The sequence below is a fragment of the Macrosteles quadrilineatus genome, unplaced genomic scaffold (assembly GCF_028750875.1).
Source record: "Macrosteles quadrilineatus isolate MER2022 unplaced genomic scaffold, UCM_ALF_1.0 Scaffold_3__2_contigs__length_128488019, whole genome shotgun sequence".
Classification (NCBI taxonomy): domain Eukaryota; kingdom Metazoa; phylum Arthropoda; class Insecta; order Hemiptera; family Cicadellidae; genus Macrosteles; species Macrosteles quadrilineatus.
The window spans coordinates 47,150,167-47,169,103 of NW_026542596.1; the positions used below are offsets into that span (position 1 = coordinate 47,150,167).

Genomic DNA, 18,937 nt, shown 5'->3' on the forward strand with positions numbered 1-18,937 from the left:
GGTACGAATGTGTAAACCTACGTTTATTTGAACGAGTTCGCGAACCAGCATGATCGGACCATGGGAACGGGGTTTTATGGGGTAAAAGTTGGTTTTTCTCATTTTTGACCCTCAAAACATAAGATTTCCCAAATTTCCTCTAAACCATTTTGAAGAGCTTAAAAAAACAAATAATTCAGTATATTGAAGTGTTTTTGTATGGTTATTGGTTACGGAGAAAATTGTAATTAAAAATTCCCTTGTTATTCTTATAGAGAATAAGTAAACTGTTGTAGTTTGCTTGTTTATGCATATATTTGGATCAAACTTGCCCAATCTATTTATTTTATGCTAAGCTATTAATATTTTACTAACAAACACACTTTATTACCCTGTATGCAGCAAACCTAGGTGCTCGTTAAACCTAATGTTATTTGAATAGATTTAATTGAAAATCAAATCAGGCAAATGGAAATTTGCTTAGTCTGCAGATTTGCTGCGGCGGGGGTATTTATAATTGATGTTTAATTTACCTAGAAAACTTATTCTATAATCTTTATACAGGAATCAGAAGTCACATTCACGTAACACCTTACCAAATCAATGATGATCGTAGACCGTGGATTAGAAAAGAAGAAAAAATGTTCAGCGATCTGCTTCACAAGATGGGTGCTGCCGTCGAGAGGACGGTGCACTTTGAAAACCAAGTTCCTTCACTAGAGACTCATTTTACACTTATTACAGAGTTTAAAAAGTCATAACCGAAAATACATGGTATAAACACTGTTTAAAACTATCGCCATGCCTTATACAATACTCTATGTTGAATTGACCACAGTAATCGTCTTTGTTAATTTAAAACACCTGTTAAGTGTATTTGGGATATGTAATTTCGTAATGTTCTATGTTACTTAACGATTTGTACATGTGTATATACATCGTATTTAATATTCTAAGTGATGAATTAGTAATGAAACAATGTTCAAAAAGGTTTTGCATGTAACTTGATTTACAAGTTTTCTGCTGCACAGTTTCAGTTGTTTTGGAATTGAAGTGATTGGATTCTTACATTGGATTATGTATCAAATTTTTTCTTTAAAAGCAAAACAAACAAATTATGTCCCATTAAAATTACAGGATTATTAAAATACCTTTACAGTAGAACCTCTTTAATCCGAACCCCTGTAATCCGAACGTCCACTAATCCGAACGCCTCATTTCTGTACTCTATACACAGTACAGTAGTTCTTTATTGTATAATGTATTTATTGATATACGCACCATAATTATTTTAATTGTAATATACAGTACTGTTCGTACCCTATGTTTACCACTGTATTTAATAAACACTGTATTTTACTTTATAAGGTAATTTTCACTTTTCTCTAACTATTGTTATGTAAAAACAACAATATGTTCTGTAATACGAACTATTGAATGGTCTGAACTACCCCCGGTCCCAATTAGTTCGGATTAAAGAGGTTTTACTGTATTTTCAAGCTTTTCAAATATAAATCATTTGTTTCTATCAAAGTTAAAATGTGTTCATCATGTTGTGGTTTTACATGTACGGTTGCAATGGAAAATGTGAATGCACCATTAGTGCATTTAACCACTATTGACTCAAAGAAAAAGACTTGATTAGTATTAAGCTATATAGAAGTGAAAATGTCATATTTGTCTCAATATTTATTGTAATAGTTTATAATATCTCTTGCTATTTCACTTTTTTTAAACGACAAACATTGCATTTTAAATTCATTCTATGTTTTGAGAAGAAATAAGATTTGTCTTATCTATTTAGGGAATTTTTTTAATGTACTAACTTTGTATTGTTGTTTTGTTAATCAAGTAATTTTACAACTCTAGACAAAAGTTGTTACAACACCAAGTTTCACTACGAAACCATAGAAAGTTATCTTAGAAAAAATCTTTTCAATTGATGAATTTTTAGAACCATCGAACGGGTTTGTGATATGGTTAAGTCAATTTCTTAAGTTAATTTTTACAAAACTTATATTTGAGGAGGGCAAATACCTCTTGGAGTTAAAATTTTTGTCTTGGAGGTCTCGGAAAGAAACAAAAAATTAACTGATAAGAAAGCTTTATTATTTTGATTGGCTATACCTTTGACTATCAATACACTTCTGTATCCAATAGTCAATGGCTATACCAATCAAATTTTCAAATCATCGATTGATTTACTGTCATTAAATATGTAGTTAATATTAAATTGTAGATTTTGTATGTGTCATATTTATTTTGTCAATTTATTTGTATATGTTGAAATACTGGTTCAGCTCTTTTATATTTTGTTGACGCTTTGAACATTTGTTGTTACTTGTTATTAAGTTATTTATTGTAACGCAATTTTATTGCAATACCAATAAAATCGAAATAAATTCCTTTTTCAATTTAATGCAGTTTGCTCAATAGTACCAAAACCTTTTGAAGGAGGGGTTTTAAAATGTCTTTATTAATCGTTTCTCTGGTACACTAGCTTTCCAGAACAACTTTGATACTATACTAGATATCCTCTTCTCCTATTTGCCCGTTGTACACTTAAAAGACCTTTTACAATGAGGGTCCAACATACAACTTTGGTTTTGATCAAATACATTTTCCTACTGTAATGATAAGTATACTCTGAGGGCAGTCTTCGGTCAATGTTACAAAATTATAAATATTTATTTGTAGTATATCTTAAATCTGTCAAAATTAATTGTTCATTGTAGTTGGTACTTGATAAGCACAATAATAAATTATCACATCATTCACGTCATAAGATCATTTTGAAACTTATCCATGACACAAAGGTAAAGCCTGGTTTAAATTACAATAATTGATGTTGATGAATACTAAATACTATGTATGCACAATAATTTGTTTAATCTTACTTCTTCTACAGTTATCCTTCAATCAGGCTACCCTCAGCGTTAATCATTTGACCCACTGTAAAAAGAGAAAATACTTTGAATAGCTTATTTCATTTATGGGAAATTTACTAAAAAGGAATGCCAATGGCAACAAGTTTGTATCAGAATTCATTGTCCTACTTCTGGATATTGAAATTTAATTATTTGGTTACCTTACAATATCCTTATTTGTCAGGTAGAACTATGTGTTGCATGGCAAAGTTTTCTGTTAAATGTCTCGTATCAAGAAGTGTTTTGAGTTTAATTTTAAATGTATGACAAATCGTAGAAGAGGATGAACCTGATGATGTGGCAGTTGCCATGAAACATGTAGTTCTACCTGACGAATAAGGATATTGTAAGGTAACAAACAAATTCTATTTCAAAGACTACAGGCCTAAATACTTTTGCCACCCTGCACAGAGAACACAGCTTTATACCAGTTTTGCAATAGAGTACAACAATGCTATGCTGTTGACGAAAATGGTGTCACTTTGACAGGCGCCAGTGGGAAGAGTAGTGTGATCATTTACTACATAACCTATATAGGCAATGCATTAAAATAGGGAATGTTGTTAAATTCCTCATGAAATATTAGTTAATTTGAAATAGATTAGCTCAAATCTCTGGCTGATATCTGTGTACATTACATGTATTTTATAAAAGATCATGAAATAACCGGAATGGAATTCCATAAGGCCCTTGTTAACTTTTCCAAAGTTATTATGCATATTATGGTGATAATAAATTTTCTTGGATATAACACTGGTCTAGAACTTATTTTCGAAGCAGAATGCAGTTATACCGAATGTATAAGGGTGTTTCTTGGTGCCGATTCCGAGATCGAAGTAACAAGTATTCAAACTTTACTCTTATCATATATAGGATGTTTCATATTAGGAATACCGTTGTACACTCTCTTGTCAGCTATGCAGCTTCATACACACTTTTAACTTGATTTTAACACAAAAACGGTGTTGTTTAATCATGTTGTTCAAGTAAAAAAACACGGGTTCAGTTTGTTTTCTGCTGTATTTAAAAAATAAAAACTTACTGTAAAATACAAGGTAACATCACAGTTTTGAGATCTAACAATGGTTTGAACATGGGGTCTGGAATCTGCCTAGTGATTTCTGGATGTCATCTGAAAAATTGAAAGTAAAAAAATTCATGATCAAATTAATAAAACTCCGAGAATTCATTATAAAGTTTCTATTTCACTATGCAAGATCATTAACTGTCATCAAGATGTCCAAGAAGATAATATTTTAGAAAAGTTTCAAAATGTCCAAAGCTAAATTAAGAAGTGTTGAAGGTCCTGTACATAATGAAGTGTCCGTATTATAAATCATCGCCTGATTCTGCAAAATTGAAATATTTTTAATTTGTGCCGCTCAAAATTGATTAATAAATAATGTTCACTTTTGGCATTGGAGACAAAAGATAAAATTGAATCACCTATGGTTAGCTTATTGTTAATACCGCCTCAAAAGGATTAGTCTTGTAGGCTTTCCAAGAGATGCTTGCCTTGCTAATGTACCATGTATAGCTTGGTAACTAAGCTTATCTTCTAATAACTGAAGCAATAATTTACACAAATGGTTCAGCATTATAGAACACTGGAATGAGTTATTTCCTGGTTAGTGCCTCATTTAGTCCACTAGAAAGCATATTTTTATTTTAACTACCCAAGATAACAAAATTATACAATTATAGTTGATCTAAAGGAACGGTAATTCGTAATCACTGCTTAGATTTATATATAGGTTGTTTAATTGCTTTATTTGTTGAAAGAGAATTAGTTTTTTTGTCTAATTTGAAGGTTTAAAAATAAAAATCTATAACTTTAGATTATTAAAATGTTATCAACAAAGCTAATGTAAACTTAATATAGTAATTTCATAACTATTTTATGAAAATATACCAATAAAATTCATATAAACTTTATGTCATATATTTTAAAACTAGGAAAACAGAGTCCTAAGGATTTTGATTGGCAATAAAACCAAGAGCCTTTCCAGTCATTGAGAAATTTCCAACGGTGTTGGTTATGCATAAAGAATATAGATTTGCCTTTTTAAATTGTGGATTAACAATGGTTATTACCAGAGAGCCTATTAGAAAGCACCATGCCTCCCCATTCGTCTGACCCATCACAGCAATCACAGATTCCATCATTGACTCGACTAGAAGGAACCGATTTGAGATCTGAAAAATATAATTTTCCTACAGTTAAATCCGACAAAGTGTGTCCTTGCACTGATTAGGATAACTTACAAAGTAGCTAATTGCTGAATTTACAAACTAACATTTACAAGCAACAAAAAACAGTGTGCTTTTATTAGACTCGTAGTACGTGTACGCTTGAAAATAAGTTGGCAACCCCTAACTTAAAGATACTATGACTACGATCAGCTGGTGCAGCGTTTCCCATTTCGTTCAACAGTTGGATTTAACCTAATCTAAAAACGTGTTGTATAGGCTCTTACATCTCAAATGCAATGAAAATAATAGGGCACGCAATGCAAATATAGTGATACGATAAGAATCGTTTTCAACTATATATAAAATATATAACAGATTTTGAAGTCACGAAGTGACGCAGGCTGCTTCTTTACAGATTAGATTCAAGAGGTCATTTTTATGAAATTGTAATTCCCAATGTCACGATCTCCATCGGTGCTGTATCTTTTTCCAATTCTCCAACAATGAATACGTTTTACACTTGGAAACGGATTTTAGGGAATTTCCCATAGACTGAATATAAGCAATTAGGCTACCAGGTATCATGGTAAGACCTGGACCAATTTAGTTTTTTGTTTTGAGGTCCCCTGAGGCCAAAAACACAGTTGGTTCAAATCCATGTGTCCGTTAGCACAATAATTCACGCAAAAATGATCTGATTTTGATGAAATTTTGTGTAAACCTAGATCTACTTGAATGAGTTTGCAGACCAGCATGATCATAATATGGGAAGGAGATTTATAAGCAGCATCCTATTATTATTTTATCCATGTAGGTTATACAGTAGGATTGAAACTACTAAGTAATATTTGAAGTACTGTAGACCCCCCTCTTAACCGACCTCACATTAACCATTAATCTGATTATCCGCCCTTGCTCGTAGAATATTACAGTTTGTTCCAACCGACCTTGTTTTGAGAGTAGTTAGGTTTAACTGCCGCTTTCTAGGAATCTCAGCATATCTGCCCCTAAACTAAATTCCCTCGCAGGGCCGCATTTCCCTAACCGCGGTTGCCAGTGACCTCGGCCTAGGAGGGGGCCTCACCATGGGGTCGCAACCATAGGAGACGAGACGATGATGATGTCTACACAGTCGCGGGAGATGTTCATGATTTTGCCGCTCAAGACGACGATCACCTTTTCGTGACAGCGGGAGACGATGATGATGTCTACACGGCCGCGAATGTGTTTAACATTTCTCCGTGGCTACATGAGTCGTTCATGATCCGCCGCAATCGGAAAAGACAAAAATAACGTCTCAGCACCCGTGCAAGATTCTAACTATTTCTCCGCGGCCTTAGGAGACGTTAATGTTTTTACGGTGATCGGAGGTAATGCAGATGATTTATCCTCGATCGCGCAAGATGTTCACCATTTCTCCATGGTTGCATGAGTCGTTTATGATTCCGCCGCGATCGGAGGAGACTAAGACGACGTCTCAGTGCTCGGTCACGCTAGAAATTAATAGACTTATTTATTAGCTATTCTCCTAGGTCTTTTAGCGAATTTCCCATATAGGGAATAAGCTATTACCGTAGGTCTCATGGTAAGACCTAGACCCGGGACCGATATACTTTTTCGTTTTGAGGTCCCCAGAGGCCAAAAACACCATCCGTTGAAATTCATATATATATATATATTTATGTATGTGTCCGTTAGTGCGATAACTCAAGCAAAAATGATCCGATTTTGATGAAATTTAGTACAAACGTGTAACCTACGTTTATTTGAACGAGTTCGAGAACCAGCATAATCGGACCATGGGAACAGGGGTTTATGGGGGGTTTTGTGGGTATTTCCCATTGTTTACCCTAAAAACAAAAAAATTTGTAATTTCTTTCACAACCATTTTGTAGAGCTTAAAAAAATAAATAATTTAGTATATTGAAGCGGTATGCCTAACGGTCACGGAGAAAAAAGTGTAATTTACTTGTTTATGGATATAATGTTGATAAAATTTGGCAAATTTATTTATTTCATCCTATACTATTGACATATGGTCAAAAAACACTTTTTACCTTCCCCGTAGCAGCAAACCTAAGCACTCGTTAAATCCAATGTTATTTAAATTGGAAATATATATGTCTTATTTATGGAAATATTTTAGTAAAAATGCAATCAGACAAGTTGAAATTCGCTTAGTCTGCAGGTTTGCTGCGGCGGGGGTATTTGTTTATCAGATTGTTAGAATTAAAAGGTCAATTCATCGCAATACCATGTGTATTTCTACACTTAAGTTCTATTCTTCGAAGAATCAGAATATAGAGAGGAGCCTCTCTGGTGAGAGCTGCCGGGGCCCTCATCGATTCTAAATACGGCCCTGTTCCCTCGGCGATGTGAACAATACGCTAAACTCCAAAGGATGTTACTGATAAACATCCTGTCTCGTAACAAATCTTTGCTTGTTTCTTTAATTTAAAAAAAAAAGTTCTGTACTGTAGGTATTACGATAGATCTAGAAAGCATCGATTAATTATTACTAAAAAGATAGGCTACCTATTAAAATTAGGCCTATATTTAATTTTTATTGACTCTTGCCTACGACTCTTAATTTATTCTACCGAAAACATTTAATTTCACTGTGTTTTGGATTTAGCCTATTTGTGACCTGTCTGTCGTCAGTAAGAGAAAAAAATACCCCCACCGCAGCAAACCTGCAGACTAAGCGAATTTCCATCCACCTGGCTGGAATTCCACTAAATTATTCCCTTAAAATTGTCAGATTTATTTTCTATTTAGGCCTAAATATCATTAATTTTAATGAGTACTTAGGTTTGCTGCTACAGGGAAGAAAATAGGGGTATTTTTATTGAAATATTGATAGCCTAGTATGAAGTAAACAAAATTTCATTAAAATATGTCCATAGACAAGCAAGCTACAACAGTTTATTTATTCTCCATATAACATGGGAATTTTAAATTTACACTTTTTGGGATTTTTCCCTAACCGTCAGGCATACAATGCTTCAATATACTAAATTATGTGTTTTTTTTTAGCTCTACAAAATGGTTTGGAAAGAAATTGCAAAATTTCATGTTTTCAGGGTGAAAAATTAGAAAAACCCATTTTTACCCCAAAACCCCCCCATAAACCCCTGTTCCCATAGTCCGATCATGGTGGTTCGCAAACTCATTCGGATAAATGTAGGTTTACACATTTATACCGAATTCCATCAAAATCGGATCGTTTTTGCTCGAGTTATCGTGCTAACGTACACATATAGGCATATATGAATTTGAACGGATGGTGTTTTTGACCTCTAGAGACCTCAAAACAAAAAAGTAAATCGGTACTGGGACCAGGTCTTACCATGAGTACTACGGTAATAGCTTATTCCCTACATGGGAAATTTGCTAAAAAGAGATAGGCTATGTGTAGTTTTAAAAGACCTTTTAAGTTCCGTAAGGGTTGGTTAAGAGGAGGTCTACTGTAATTGAATATTTTGATGGTACAGTAAAGTTGTTAGGCTTGCAGACTTGAAAATTCCAACTACCTGGATTTGGATGTTTCGAAAATAGGGACTACCTAGTCCACAAATGTGAATACTTCTGTATAAATTTTACTTACGGTGTTTGGATTTAGCTTGGTATTCACAAAAAAACTTCCCATGTTGACAAGCATTAGTTCCAGGTTCATCCATTCCGTCAGTAGGACAGTCGCAATAATCATCGTTTACTCTTGATACATCTATTTCTATGGAGTCCAAAGAGCAGACAATTTTTCCATTGCTATTGGGTATATACTTTTTATCATTTTTAAGCACACCTTTAAATGTTAAATTATTCTGTATTGAATGGATTGAATTCTCAACATCAGAATGAAACTTTTTCCAACTACTTATTCCTTCTATTTTTCTAGTTTCTTCTTTTTCTAAGCGGGAATTTTCGGCTTGATTTTCAAAACTGCTATCAGCTACGTTATGGGTATTTTTGGGCTGATTTTGAATACCGCTATCAGTTATTTTATAACTAATCATTATTTGATAGGTTATAAGTACCAAACTTGAAACGATCACAGAAATTGTTACAGTTCTTAGCTTGAGACGTTTGATGTAACCCATACAATGTTCCAAGACCACCATTTCATCGAATGAATCCCAAGATGTTGGAGTAAGAAAACACCAGCAGAAAATTTAAACATTAGAGCTCCAGCTGCAACAGAAAATAATATATTGCTTAATACTACTGTTTTCTTGTTGTCTACATTGGTGGAGTTATTCATCTGTTGATTAATCTTTGGAGGTATTTTGGAGATTAGGCCTACACAAAATAATTAAGTGGGCTTCCTTGCACAGATTATACTACAGAAAGCCTTACTTTGGCGTACAGTTTTTACTTTGGCATACAGTTTTTACTTTGGCACACAATTTTTACTTTGGCGCACACCATTATTCCAACCAAACATCACAAAACAGTGTGCTTTTATTATGCACTAATCCGTGTACACTTGAAAATAAGTTGGCAACAACACTTTAAGATATTACGACTACAATCAGCTGATGCAGCGTTTCCCATTTCGTTCAATGTTTGGATTTAACCTAACCTAAAAACGTGATGTACATTGTTTGAAAGACTAATTATTTATATGATTTAGAGTACCTAACTGTAGGAAAAATATAATGTGAAACACTTCAAACTGCCTTTGCTGCACTCAAGAAATTTTCCACACCCGCCTAAGGCTTGTGAGTAAACATTTCTCTCGTGTGCAGCAAAGTGCCACTTCACCCACTAGTTACACAAATAACTATTTTGTCCTAACCCATATATTTTAGGGATGTGCCATGAAATGAAACCAAACCGAACTCAAGTCCAAGACGCTAACCACTAGGCTAGCAAAGCATCAAATGTTTTTAAGAAAAAAATCAGTTCTGGGTTTGGGAGTTTACACACTTTACAACGTTGATTGTTTTAACACTAGGCCTAACTTATCTGTCATTGTCACAGATGCGACATTCCGGCAGATTATACTTGTTGTGTTTAGTAACTGCTCTGAATGTTTCATCCATATGCTTATTAGAAAGTTGACTATTAAAATGAAAGTATCAGTTGACAAGTAAAATATAGACAGTACCAGATGTTACAAAATTAAATTAGGCCTAGTTAACATTCGAGCCAGTTACCCTATGTCACTTTCTTACAATAAATCATCTGTAGAGTCATCGACTACACAGTGAATGCGACTTTGGGGTGCCATCAGCTTGACAACATGTGCCGAAACGTGTGAAAGCACTTTTATGATTAGGTACATTCCTGAAAATACAGTACTGAGCTATTGCCATGCCAAGATTGAAAATTACATTTTTTTTACTGGAAGTTTTACAACTTTTGGGTCATTTTGTCCAGGATTTAAAGCACTAAGTTTTATAACATACATTTCAATAAAATCGCTTCAAAAACCATCCAAAACGAATATTAACTTTTTTTTAATGATTGCCATGTGTCTACCATGTGAAAGGGAGATAAGTTACTTCATTTTATTGGGAGAATTGCAAATATTACGTGATTTGGATTGACACTCCCACAAAATCTGCAATTTTTTAATTGTTTGTTGATACTGAAAAATATTTATCTATTGTAGTTGTCAGCTGATAAGTTAAGTATGATATGTTTCAATTTGTTAAGTTCGATATATCGAAAAGAAATCATCGATAATAATGAATGTTCCCTTCAGGAAAGTACCAACGCTCCTTGTTTAGTTTCAGATTACAGTAGACTCCCTCTTATCCAGACTCCTCGGGACCAAGGCCAGTCCGGATAACGTTTTTTCCAGTTAGGCCTAAACCGACTTCCCCAAACTTTTTTTAAACAAACTGTTTAAAGGCATACTGTATACAGTATTATTTGAATTAAATATAGGAGAGCATTAAGTATTTAGACACGTGATCACTTAGTACCGCCCACTTCCTGCCGATATAGTCCGGTTAAACCGATGTGCTGATAAAAATTGTCCGGTTAAAGAGATATCGGCAAATATTTGATATATCTACAATGCGATATCGTGTAATTTTTAGATGTCTACTTACAGTATTTTTCACGCTGAATCCAAAAATGCAATCAGTTTTTGTCGGAGAGATTCATAAGTGGCCGTAAAACGAAGGTTGAAATTATGAATCTATGGTTCATTGAGCTACTGATGGTAATATGGCGTGGTCTGGATGGGTCGGTATGTGGACTTTGGACTGATGGGTTGGTATGTGGACTGTGGACTGAGTGAGCAGGAGAGCAAACAGCTGTTTATGCTAGACTTAATGCGGAATGAAATCAATTCGTTTTGAAACCAAATAATCAGTTCTTATTTAGACATGTGAGGAAGGTAGGTCGGGTTTTATGCGGATTCCTGACTGTATTAAGTGTTTTGAAGTGAGGTTAGATTAGGAAGGTAAAGGTTAGGTTATAATTAACCGACTCATTAATTTATGCTACTTAAAGACTGTTTTTGCACAATTAAATAGTGGGTGAAACACAATGTTATTCCATTGTGTTTCACCCACTATTTCAATTGTGCAAAAACAGTCTGGAAGTTGCATAAATTAATGAGTCGGTTCATTATAACCTAACCTTTAACTTACCTAATCTAACCTCACTTCAAAGGACTTAATACAGTCTCGAATCCGAATAAAGTCCGACCTATCTTCCTCACATGCCTTTTCTAACATAAAATAGGATTTAAACATTAATATTAAGGTTGGGTTGGGTTAGGTTAGATTAGATTAGATTATGTAACATCATTTATTAGTTGCTGATACATGAAATTATGTACCTACTGTAGCACGTTTTCACTTTTAGGCACAATGGGATTATGTACTATGGGATTATGCACTATGGCACGTTCATTAACAGACGTTGAGGATTGGAATGAGGACGATCATGTTGGCAGTGGCCTAGCTTCTATTACTGACATTTTACGTGAATAAATTCTATTTTGTTTTATAATTTATATTGATGTGATTAATAGTTTATGTATCGTAGTTGATTTGTTGTATTTTCTAAACAGCACCAAAGTCCATTTTCTTTTAAAAATCTAGTTATTGCATATTGTAACTCTGATTTTACTCTCATGGTGTCGTATGTGGTTTTGACTGTTTAGTATCGAATGTAAACAACTGACATCTGTTTCCACTCCACAAACCTTCCACCCCTTTTAGTGTTAGTCGCCACTAGAACTTGGACTCGTCCATACCACAAATATGTTAATAAATCAACAAAACTGAAGCTTAATATTAATTATTTAACTATACGGCCACTTAGGAATCTCTCCGACAAAAACTGATTGCATTTTTGGATTCAGCGTGAAAAATACTGTAAGTAGACATCTAAAAATTACACGATATCGCATTGTGGAAATATCAAATAATTACCGAGATATCATTTCTGCCAAGTGTAGTCCGGTTAAACCGATGTCTATTACCGGATAAGAGGTGTCCGGATAAGAGGGAGTCTACTGTCATTGTTTTCTAAGTAGGGTTAGGCATTAACTTAATACTTTCAATTAATCAGTTTGATGTAAGGCATGTTAAACTTGAGTCTGTATGCTAGGCTAATTATTCAAAATAACAATACAAATTGCATTGAAAGTTGATTACATGATTTTATTGACCTAGGCTAACTTATGGTGAAATGGCTGCACTTTACTTTAGGTCCTACACTTCGAGTAGGACCTAAAGTAAAGATTGGAGTGAACCTGGCAATAACTCCAGCAATAAGTAGTGCGCGCACCCGATAAAATCTATTGCTGGGCGCAAGCACTACTTTTAGCCGACTTTACCCCCCCTAACTTACCCCCCCGGTACATAATATTGATACTGTCTTGTCCGTAAAGGTGTCCTCTATCTGTTGACACTCTCGGTTGTCACCTTCGCGGCCGTATTTTTCCGTAAAACGTCTAGCAATCGATTTTTTCGGGCGCGAGCACTAAGCCGACTTTACCCCCCCTAACTTACCCCCCCGGTACATGATATTGATACTGTCGTGTCCGTAAAGGTGTCCTCTATCTGGTTACTATCTCGGTTATCACCTTCGCGGCCGTATTTTTCCGTAAAACGTCTAGCAATAGATTTTTTCGGGCGTGAGCACTACTTTTTGCCGACTTTACCCCCCCTAACTTACCCCCCCCCCCCCCCCCCCCGGTACATGATATTGATTCTGTCGTGTCCGTAAAGGTGTCCTCTATCTGGTTACTATCTCGGTTATCACCTTCGCGGCCGTATTTTTCCGTAAAACGTCTAGCAATAGATTTTATCGGGCGCGAGCATTTCATTTCATTTCATATAACTTTATTCATTAAAGTACAATACATAGATACAGGAATGGCGTCAAGAATAATTTAACAAATCTAACTTAACTAAAATACTCATAACTATCAAGCATGGCGTAACAACATACCATCCATATGAACATTCTTTCAGCTCAAATAAAGTAAAACAAGCAGTGCAATATAAAAGTTTAAACATGAAAATATCAAAATTAAAATAATAGATAAAATTATTTTAAAACCAAAAGTTTCAACTTATGAAATAAAGCAATATAACTTATGGAACTAAAACTCTTCAAAGGAGTACATAGCCTTGTTGATAAGAAACTTTTTCAATTTTGATTTAAATTTATTTTTTGAGGTTTCCAATTTGATTTCTTTAGGAAGATTATTATAAAATTTTGAACCGGCATACTTAGGTGTTTTCGTGAAAAGTTGCAGAGTATGAGAGCTAGTGGCCAGATTCTCTCGATTTCTAGTAAAGTAATTGTGGTAGTCTCCAATAAGTTGTAATTCATCAAATCTGATAATACTGTTTCATAGACATACATTCCATAAACAGTCATAATATTTTCAGTTTTGAAATGTTCTTTGACTGAAGTTCTACGTTTTAAATTGCATAAAATTCGAATAGCTTTTTTTTGTTTTTTTAGAATTGATTTTAATTTTTTCTTCTTTGCTGCACCATAAAGTGAAACTCCAAATGATATGATTGAATGTATGTATGAAAAATATATAATTTTTAATGTTTCCTTATCACATAGGGGTTTTAATCTTGTTAACGCATATAGGCCAGATGAAATTTTAGAAAGTAACTTGTCAATATGATGGTTCCACTTCAAATTTTCATCAATTTCTAATCCCAAGAATTTGATGTGTTCTTTATTTTGAATTGTGTTGTTATTAACTACAATTTTTGGCAGATTTTGCAGTTTAGTTTTCCCTGCTTGAAAGCACATAAAATTAGTTTTATCTGTGTTCAAACGCAAATTATTTGAGTTAAAAAAACTGTTGTAATAATATATCAGAATTGGCCTTGGCTTCAAGTTCAGCATACGTTTCTGCGGCTATTTTTAAATTTGCATCATCAGCATATAGGCAAAGCTTGCTCAAAACACTTAGTTGGGGAAAATTTCTCAAGTAAAAGATGAATAAAAGGAGGATTGATCCTTGGGGCACCCCATATTTAACTTCCCGAGTACAAGAATTGTAAGAAATTTTATAATTTTTATCATTACAGTGACTCAGTTCCACGTATTGTTTTCTATCAGAAAGATATGACTTGAACCAGTTCAATGCAGTACTATTTAGTCCACTACTACTGAGCTTTAAAAGTAACAACTCATGAGAAATGGAGTCAAAAGCTTTACTGAGGTCCATGAACAACCCAACCACTTTAGATTTTCTTTCTAAGCTATCAACGATGGATTCAATGAAAGCTGTGGCAGCTGTTATGACAGATCTGCCCCTTCGGAATCCATGTTGGCAGTCATCAAATATACCATTATTTTCAAAGAAGCATACAAGTTGGTTATAAACAACCTTTTCATAGATTTTTGAAATAGAAGGCAGCAGAGCAATAGGTCTATAGTTTGATACTGTTTGTTTGTTTCCTTTTTTGAATACTGGTTTTAATTTTGTAATTTTGAGTTTATTAGGAAAAATTCCTGATATCAAAGATGAGTTAATAAGATGGGCTATTGGTTTAAGTAGGACTAATTTAGCTTTTTTAAAAAGAACCATGGGAATACCATCGTAGCCAGTACTATAGGAGTTTTTGAGACTTTTAATAATTTTATCAATATCTCTCTCATCGACAAAGCTAAATTTAAAGCTCCTTTTATCTGAAGAAATTACAGGATGCAGAGTGTCATCAACAGTTTTTAGGAATGAATCTATATTGAAAGTATCAGTTTCTTTTACTACATCTGCAAAATAATTGATGAAATGACTACAGACCAGGGAAGGGTCAGAACATACATCATTATTTACTATTAGGTTTATATTACAATTATTTATAGTTTTAGCTCCTATTTCAGAGTTCACAATCTTCCAAGATACCTTATTAACATTGTCAGAATTACCAATTTTTCTTTTATAATACTGTTTTTTTGAAGAATACAATTTTTTTCTAAACTGCTTATTTTTTTCTCTAGCCTCCTGTAGCATTTTTTTGCTATTTAACTCTCTAGCTGCTTTGTTAAGATTAATAATATTTTGTCTTTCCAACTTCAGTTCATTAGAAATCCACTTGCAGTTAGTATGTTGTCTTGAGAGAGTTGATGGAAAGAATGTATTAAAATAATGCATAAATATTTCATAAAAAACATCATACTTGCATTCTAAAGGGCATAAATAAAGATTAAGCCATGACTCATGTTGTAAAGCAGATATGAATTGTTCGACGTTTTTATTATTAAAATTTCTTTTATGTTCAAAATAAACGGAAGAATTATTCAGGCTATTTTTTGTATTAGTAAAAACTTCAATTATTTGGCCATCATGGTTCGAAAGTTGTGTATTAATACCCGTGATTTTATAACAGCCACTATTTAAATTTGTAAAAACATTATCTATTGCAGTTTTAGTTGTATCGGTGATTCTTGTAGGAAAATCAACCAATGACCGGAAGCCATTAGCTGTTACAACATGCAGTAAGTTTTTCCTGCTGGTGTCATTTAAGTTCAGCATATCAATATTAATATCTCCCATAAAAACCACATATTTGTATTTAAAACTAATAATTTCAAGCATTGTATCGAGTACTACTTTCAGCCGATTTTATCCCCCCTAACTTACCCCCCCGGTACATGATATTGATACTGTCGTGTCCGTAAAGGTGTCCTCTATCTGGTTACTATGTCGGTTATCACCTTCGCGGCCGTATTTTTCTGTAAAACGTCTAGCAATAGATTTTTACGGGCGCGAGCACTACTTTTAGCCGACTTTACCCCCCCCTAACTTACCCCCCTGGTACATGATATTGATACTGTCTTGTCCGTAAAGGTGTCCTCTATCTGTTGACACTCTCGGTTATCACCTTCGCGGCCGTATTTTTCCGTAAAACGTCTAGCAATAGATTTTTTCGGGCGCGAGCACTACTTTTAGCCGACTTTACCCCCCCTAACTTACCCCCCCGGTACATGATATTGATACTGTCGTGTCCGTAAAGGTGTCCTCTATCTGGTTACTATCTCGTTTATCACCTTCGCGGCTGTATTTTTCCGTAAAATGGCCAGTAATAAATTTTTTCGGGCGCGAGCATTACTTTTAGCCGACTTTACCCCCCCGGTACATGATATTGATACTGTCGTGTCTGTAAAGGTTTCCTCTATCTGGTTACACTCTCAGTAATAACCTTCGCGGCCGTATTTTTCCGTAAAACGGCCAGCAATAGATTTTATCAGGCGTGCTCACTACTTATTGCTGGAGTTATTGCCAGGTTCACACAAGTAAAGTAAAGTGCAGCCGGTGAAATGAACTTCATTATCTTAAGTTAACTATGATTATAATGATTGGATTTATTGACGTGATTTACTTACTATCTTTCCTGACCATGTCTAAACTTATTAGTCCCTAAATTTAGGCCCAATTTATTTTTAGTTAGTCAGTCAACTTTATATTATCATCAACCATAGGATTGTAACCACCAATAGGCTAGCAAGTTACCTATAAAAAATAATTTAATATGTCAAAGCGTTTGTAAATCAAGTACTAGCCTATACACTTACGTTTTAAGGCGGAATTGATTTCGTTATTTCCTATAGCTTATAGCACTGAGGTATATTTTTAATTTGGCAAATTCAGAATTGGGTGTTGTTGATGTTAATATGTTTGTTTTCCAAATATTTTGTTTGAGGTTTTTTTTTTAGTTTAGTTTTTTTGAAGTTATCCAAAATCCAAATCCCGTCCGAAATCCGATTGGCCGGCAGACTGTGACTGACTGAGACTGAACTCGAACTGAGAACTGACACTGACAGCGACAGCAGTGACAGCTGGAATTTTGCAGCGTTGCAGCTTTATTTCAAAACCAAAAGACGAACAAGATTCTCAACTCAAACAACATGACACACAACTCAAAAGTATTTAGGTACTATTTTTGCACGGCCGCCTTTATTTTTGTCGTTAATGTTCATAATATCCATAGGTTATAATGAAGCCAATTTACATATAATCAAAAATATGCCCAAGCAAAAGACATTATTTTAAATGAATTAGTAAACAAATTCATAGTTTCTCACTTGAAATTGTTTTGCAGCATTAAATATATATCAAAAGCATGACTTGAGTCAAGTAATATTTGAGCCTAGTTAGTTAATCCGTGGGGTCCCAGTTTATCGACATCCCAAAAGATCGACACTGAAATAGTCCCACTTTGTCGACAACTCAAAATGTCGACAGTGTCGGTAATATGGGATGTCTGTAAAGTGGGATGTCGGTTATGTGGGATGTCTGTTATGTGGGACGGTTGTGTAAATTTTCCCACTTTATCGACACGCAAAATGTCGACAAGCAAAACAGATCGACAAAGAGCGGGAGATTCAAATTGAAGGTGAACAGCTCTTGCTGAACAGATCGGTTGAGTATAATGAGAGTCGTTCTTTTTTTAAACTCCGAACGACTTCTATTCACGGCGCTTGCAGCTTGCAGTCTCCTTCAAATTTGTCAATGCTATCTCAACTATCTTGTGTATATAATATGTGTTCTGCCGTTTGAAGGCTTAAAATAATTTGACATTTATTTGTCGCACTTGTATTATGATTTATTAACAGTTTTTTTCGTGTAAGAAGGTAGTTAAAACTTGCTACCTAGGCCAAACTTTGCTAGAGGATGATTATGGTATCCATCAAAGTTTTTTTCAATCATACATTTATTTGAAATATATAATGACATAGTAGGGGTGTACATAGTTTTTTCATTTAACTTGCTAGCTTAGTGTTAAAACAGATTAATCCAAATAACAAATTTACGTTGTTCATTGTTACACTTTGAAATATTAAATGAGTTGTAGTACATTTGTATCAGCAACTTACACCGGAAATGAGGAAATTAAAAAACTGCGTTAATTTGCCTAAACAAACTGCAGATGCTTTGATTCTGTTGTTAACCTTTCCATTGCCAATATGGCGATCCATAAAAAGCAATGACAACATAAAATTTTGCAATAATTTCTTTCCAAACTATTTTGTAGAGCTTAATAACAAATTATTTAGTATATTGAAGCACTAGCTGTACCCGCGGGCTTTGCCCCGTTTAACTTCATAAGTATTCGCATGCCTCAATCACGTCCTGGTTGAAGTTCGTTCGCTACGCTCACTCACCTTTAGGTTAGAGCTCGTTCGCTGCGCTCACTTACCATCAGGTTGATGTTCGTTCGCTACGCTCACTCACCTTTTGGTTGCAAATTGGCTGTAGTCATAAATTAAAAAAAATAGTGCTGCACCCTGTTGGTAATCCTTGTAACTTTAATGCTATTGAACATCATAGAACAGAACCAACTTGTTTAATTGAAACAGCTGTTAAGAAATTCCTTTTAAATATGAAAAAT

General features: G+C 34.3%; 2 protein-coding genes across 4 annotated transcripts in view; one reads left to right on the top strand and one right to left on the bottom strand.

Annotated features, from left to right (window-relative positions):
* Positions 1-2,398, top strand: part of LOC128988620 (mitochondrial protein C2orf69 homolog) — a 51,107-nt gene extending 48,709 nt beyond the window's left edge. For all 3 annotated transcript variants that reach the window (XM_054410080.1, XM_054410082.1, XM_054410081.1), the window contains one exon: positions 544-2,398. In XM_054410080.1, the coding sequence (XP_054266055.1) occupies positions 544-740 (197 nt within the window). In that variant the 3' untranslated portion in view covers positions 741-2,398. The remainder of the gene's footprint in view (positions 1-543) is intronic.
* A 1,509-nt stretch (positions 2,399-3,907) lies between these two features.
* LOC128990271 (uncharacterized) lies at positions 3,908-17,252 on the bottom strand. The gene is made up of 4 exons (XM_054412587.1): positions 17,121-17,252; positions 8,707-9,290; positions 5,001-5,102; positions 3,908-4,038 (listed from the first exon to the last, which is right to left on the bottom strand). Exons 2-4 carry the CDS (start codon positions 9,218-9,220, stop codon positions 3,983-3,985), a joined length of 672 nt encoding a protein of 223 aa, XP_054268562.1. The 5' UTR covers positions 9,221-9,290; positions 17,121-17,252; the 3' UTR covers positions 3,908-3,982.
* Positions 17,253-18,937: the final 1,685 nt, after the last annotated feature.

What these genes read in the sequence shown, in the direction of transcription:
- LOC128990271 (XM_054412587.1), bottom strand. Translation starts at nt 9,220, where the DNA reads ATGGTGGTCTTGGAACATTGTATGGGTTACATCAAACGTCTCAAGCTA. An exon ending in CCAAGCTAAATCCAAACACC is followed by an intron (nt 5,103 to 8,706) that starts GTAAGTAAAATT and finishes TATATTTTTCAG; the next exon opens with ATCTCAAATCGGTTCCTTCT. An exon ending in GCTTTCTAATAGGCTCTCTG is followed by an intron (nt 4,039 to 5,000) that starts GTAATAACCATT and finishes TCAATTTTTCAG; the next exon opens with ATGACATCCAGAAATCACTA.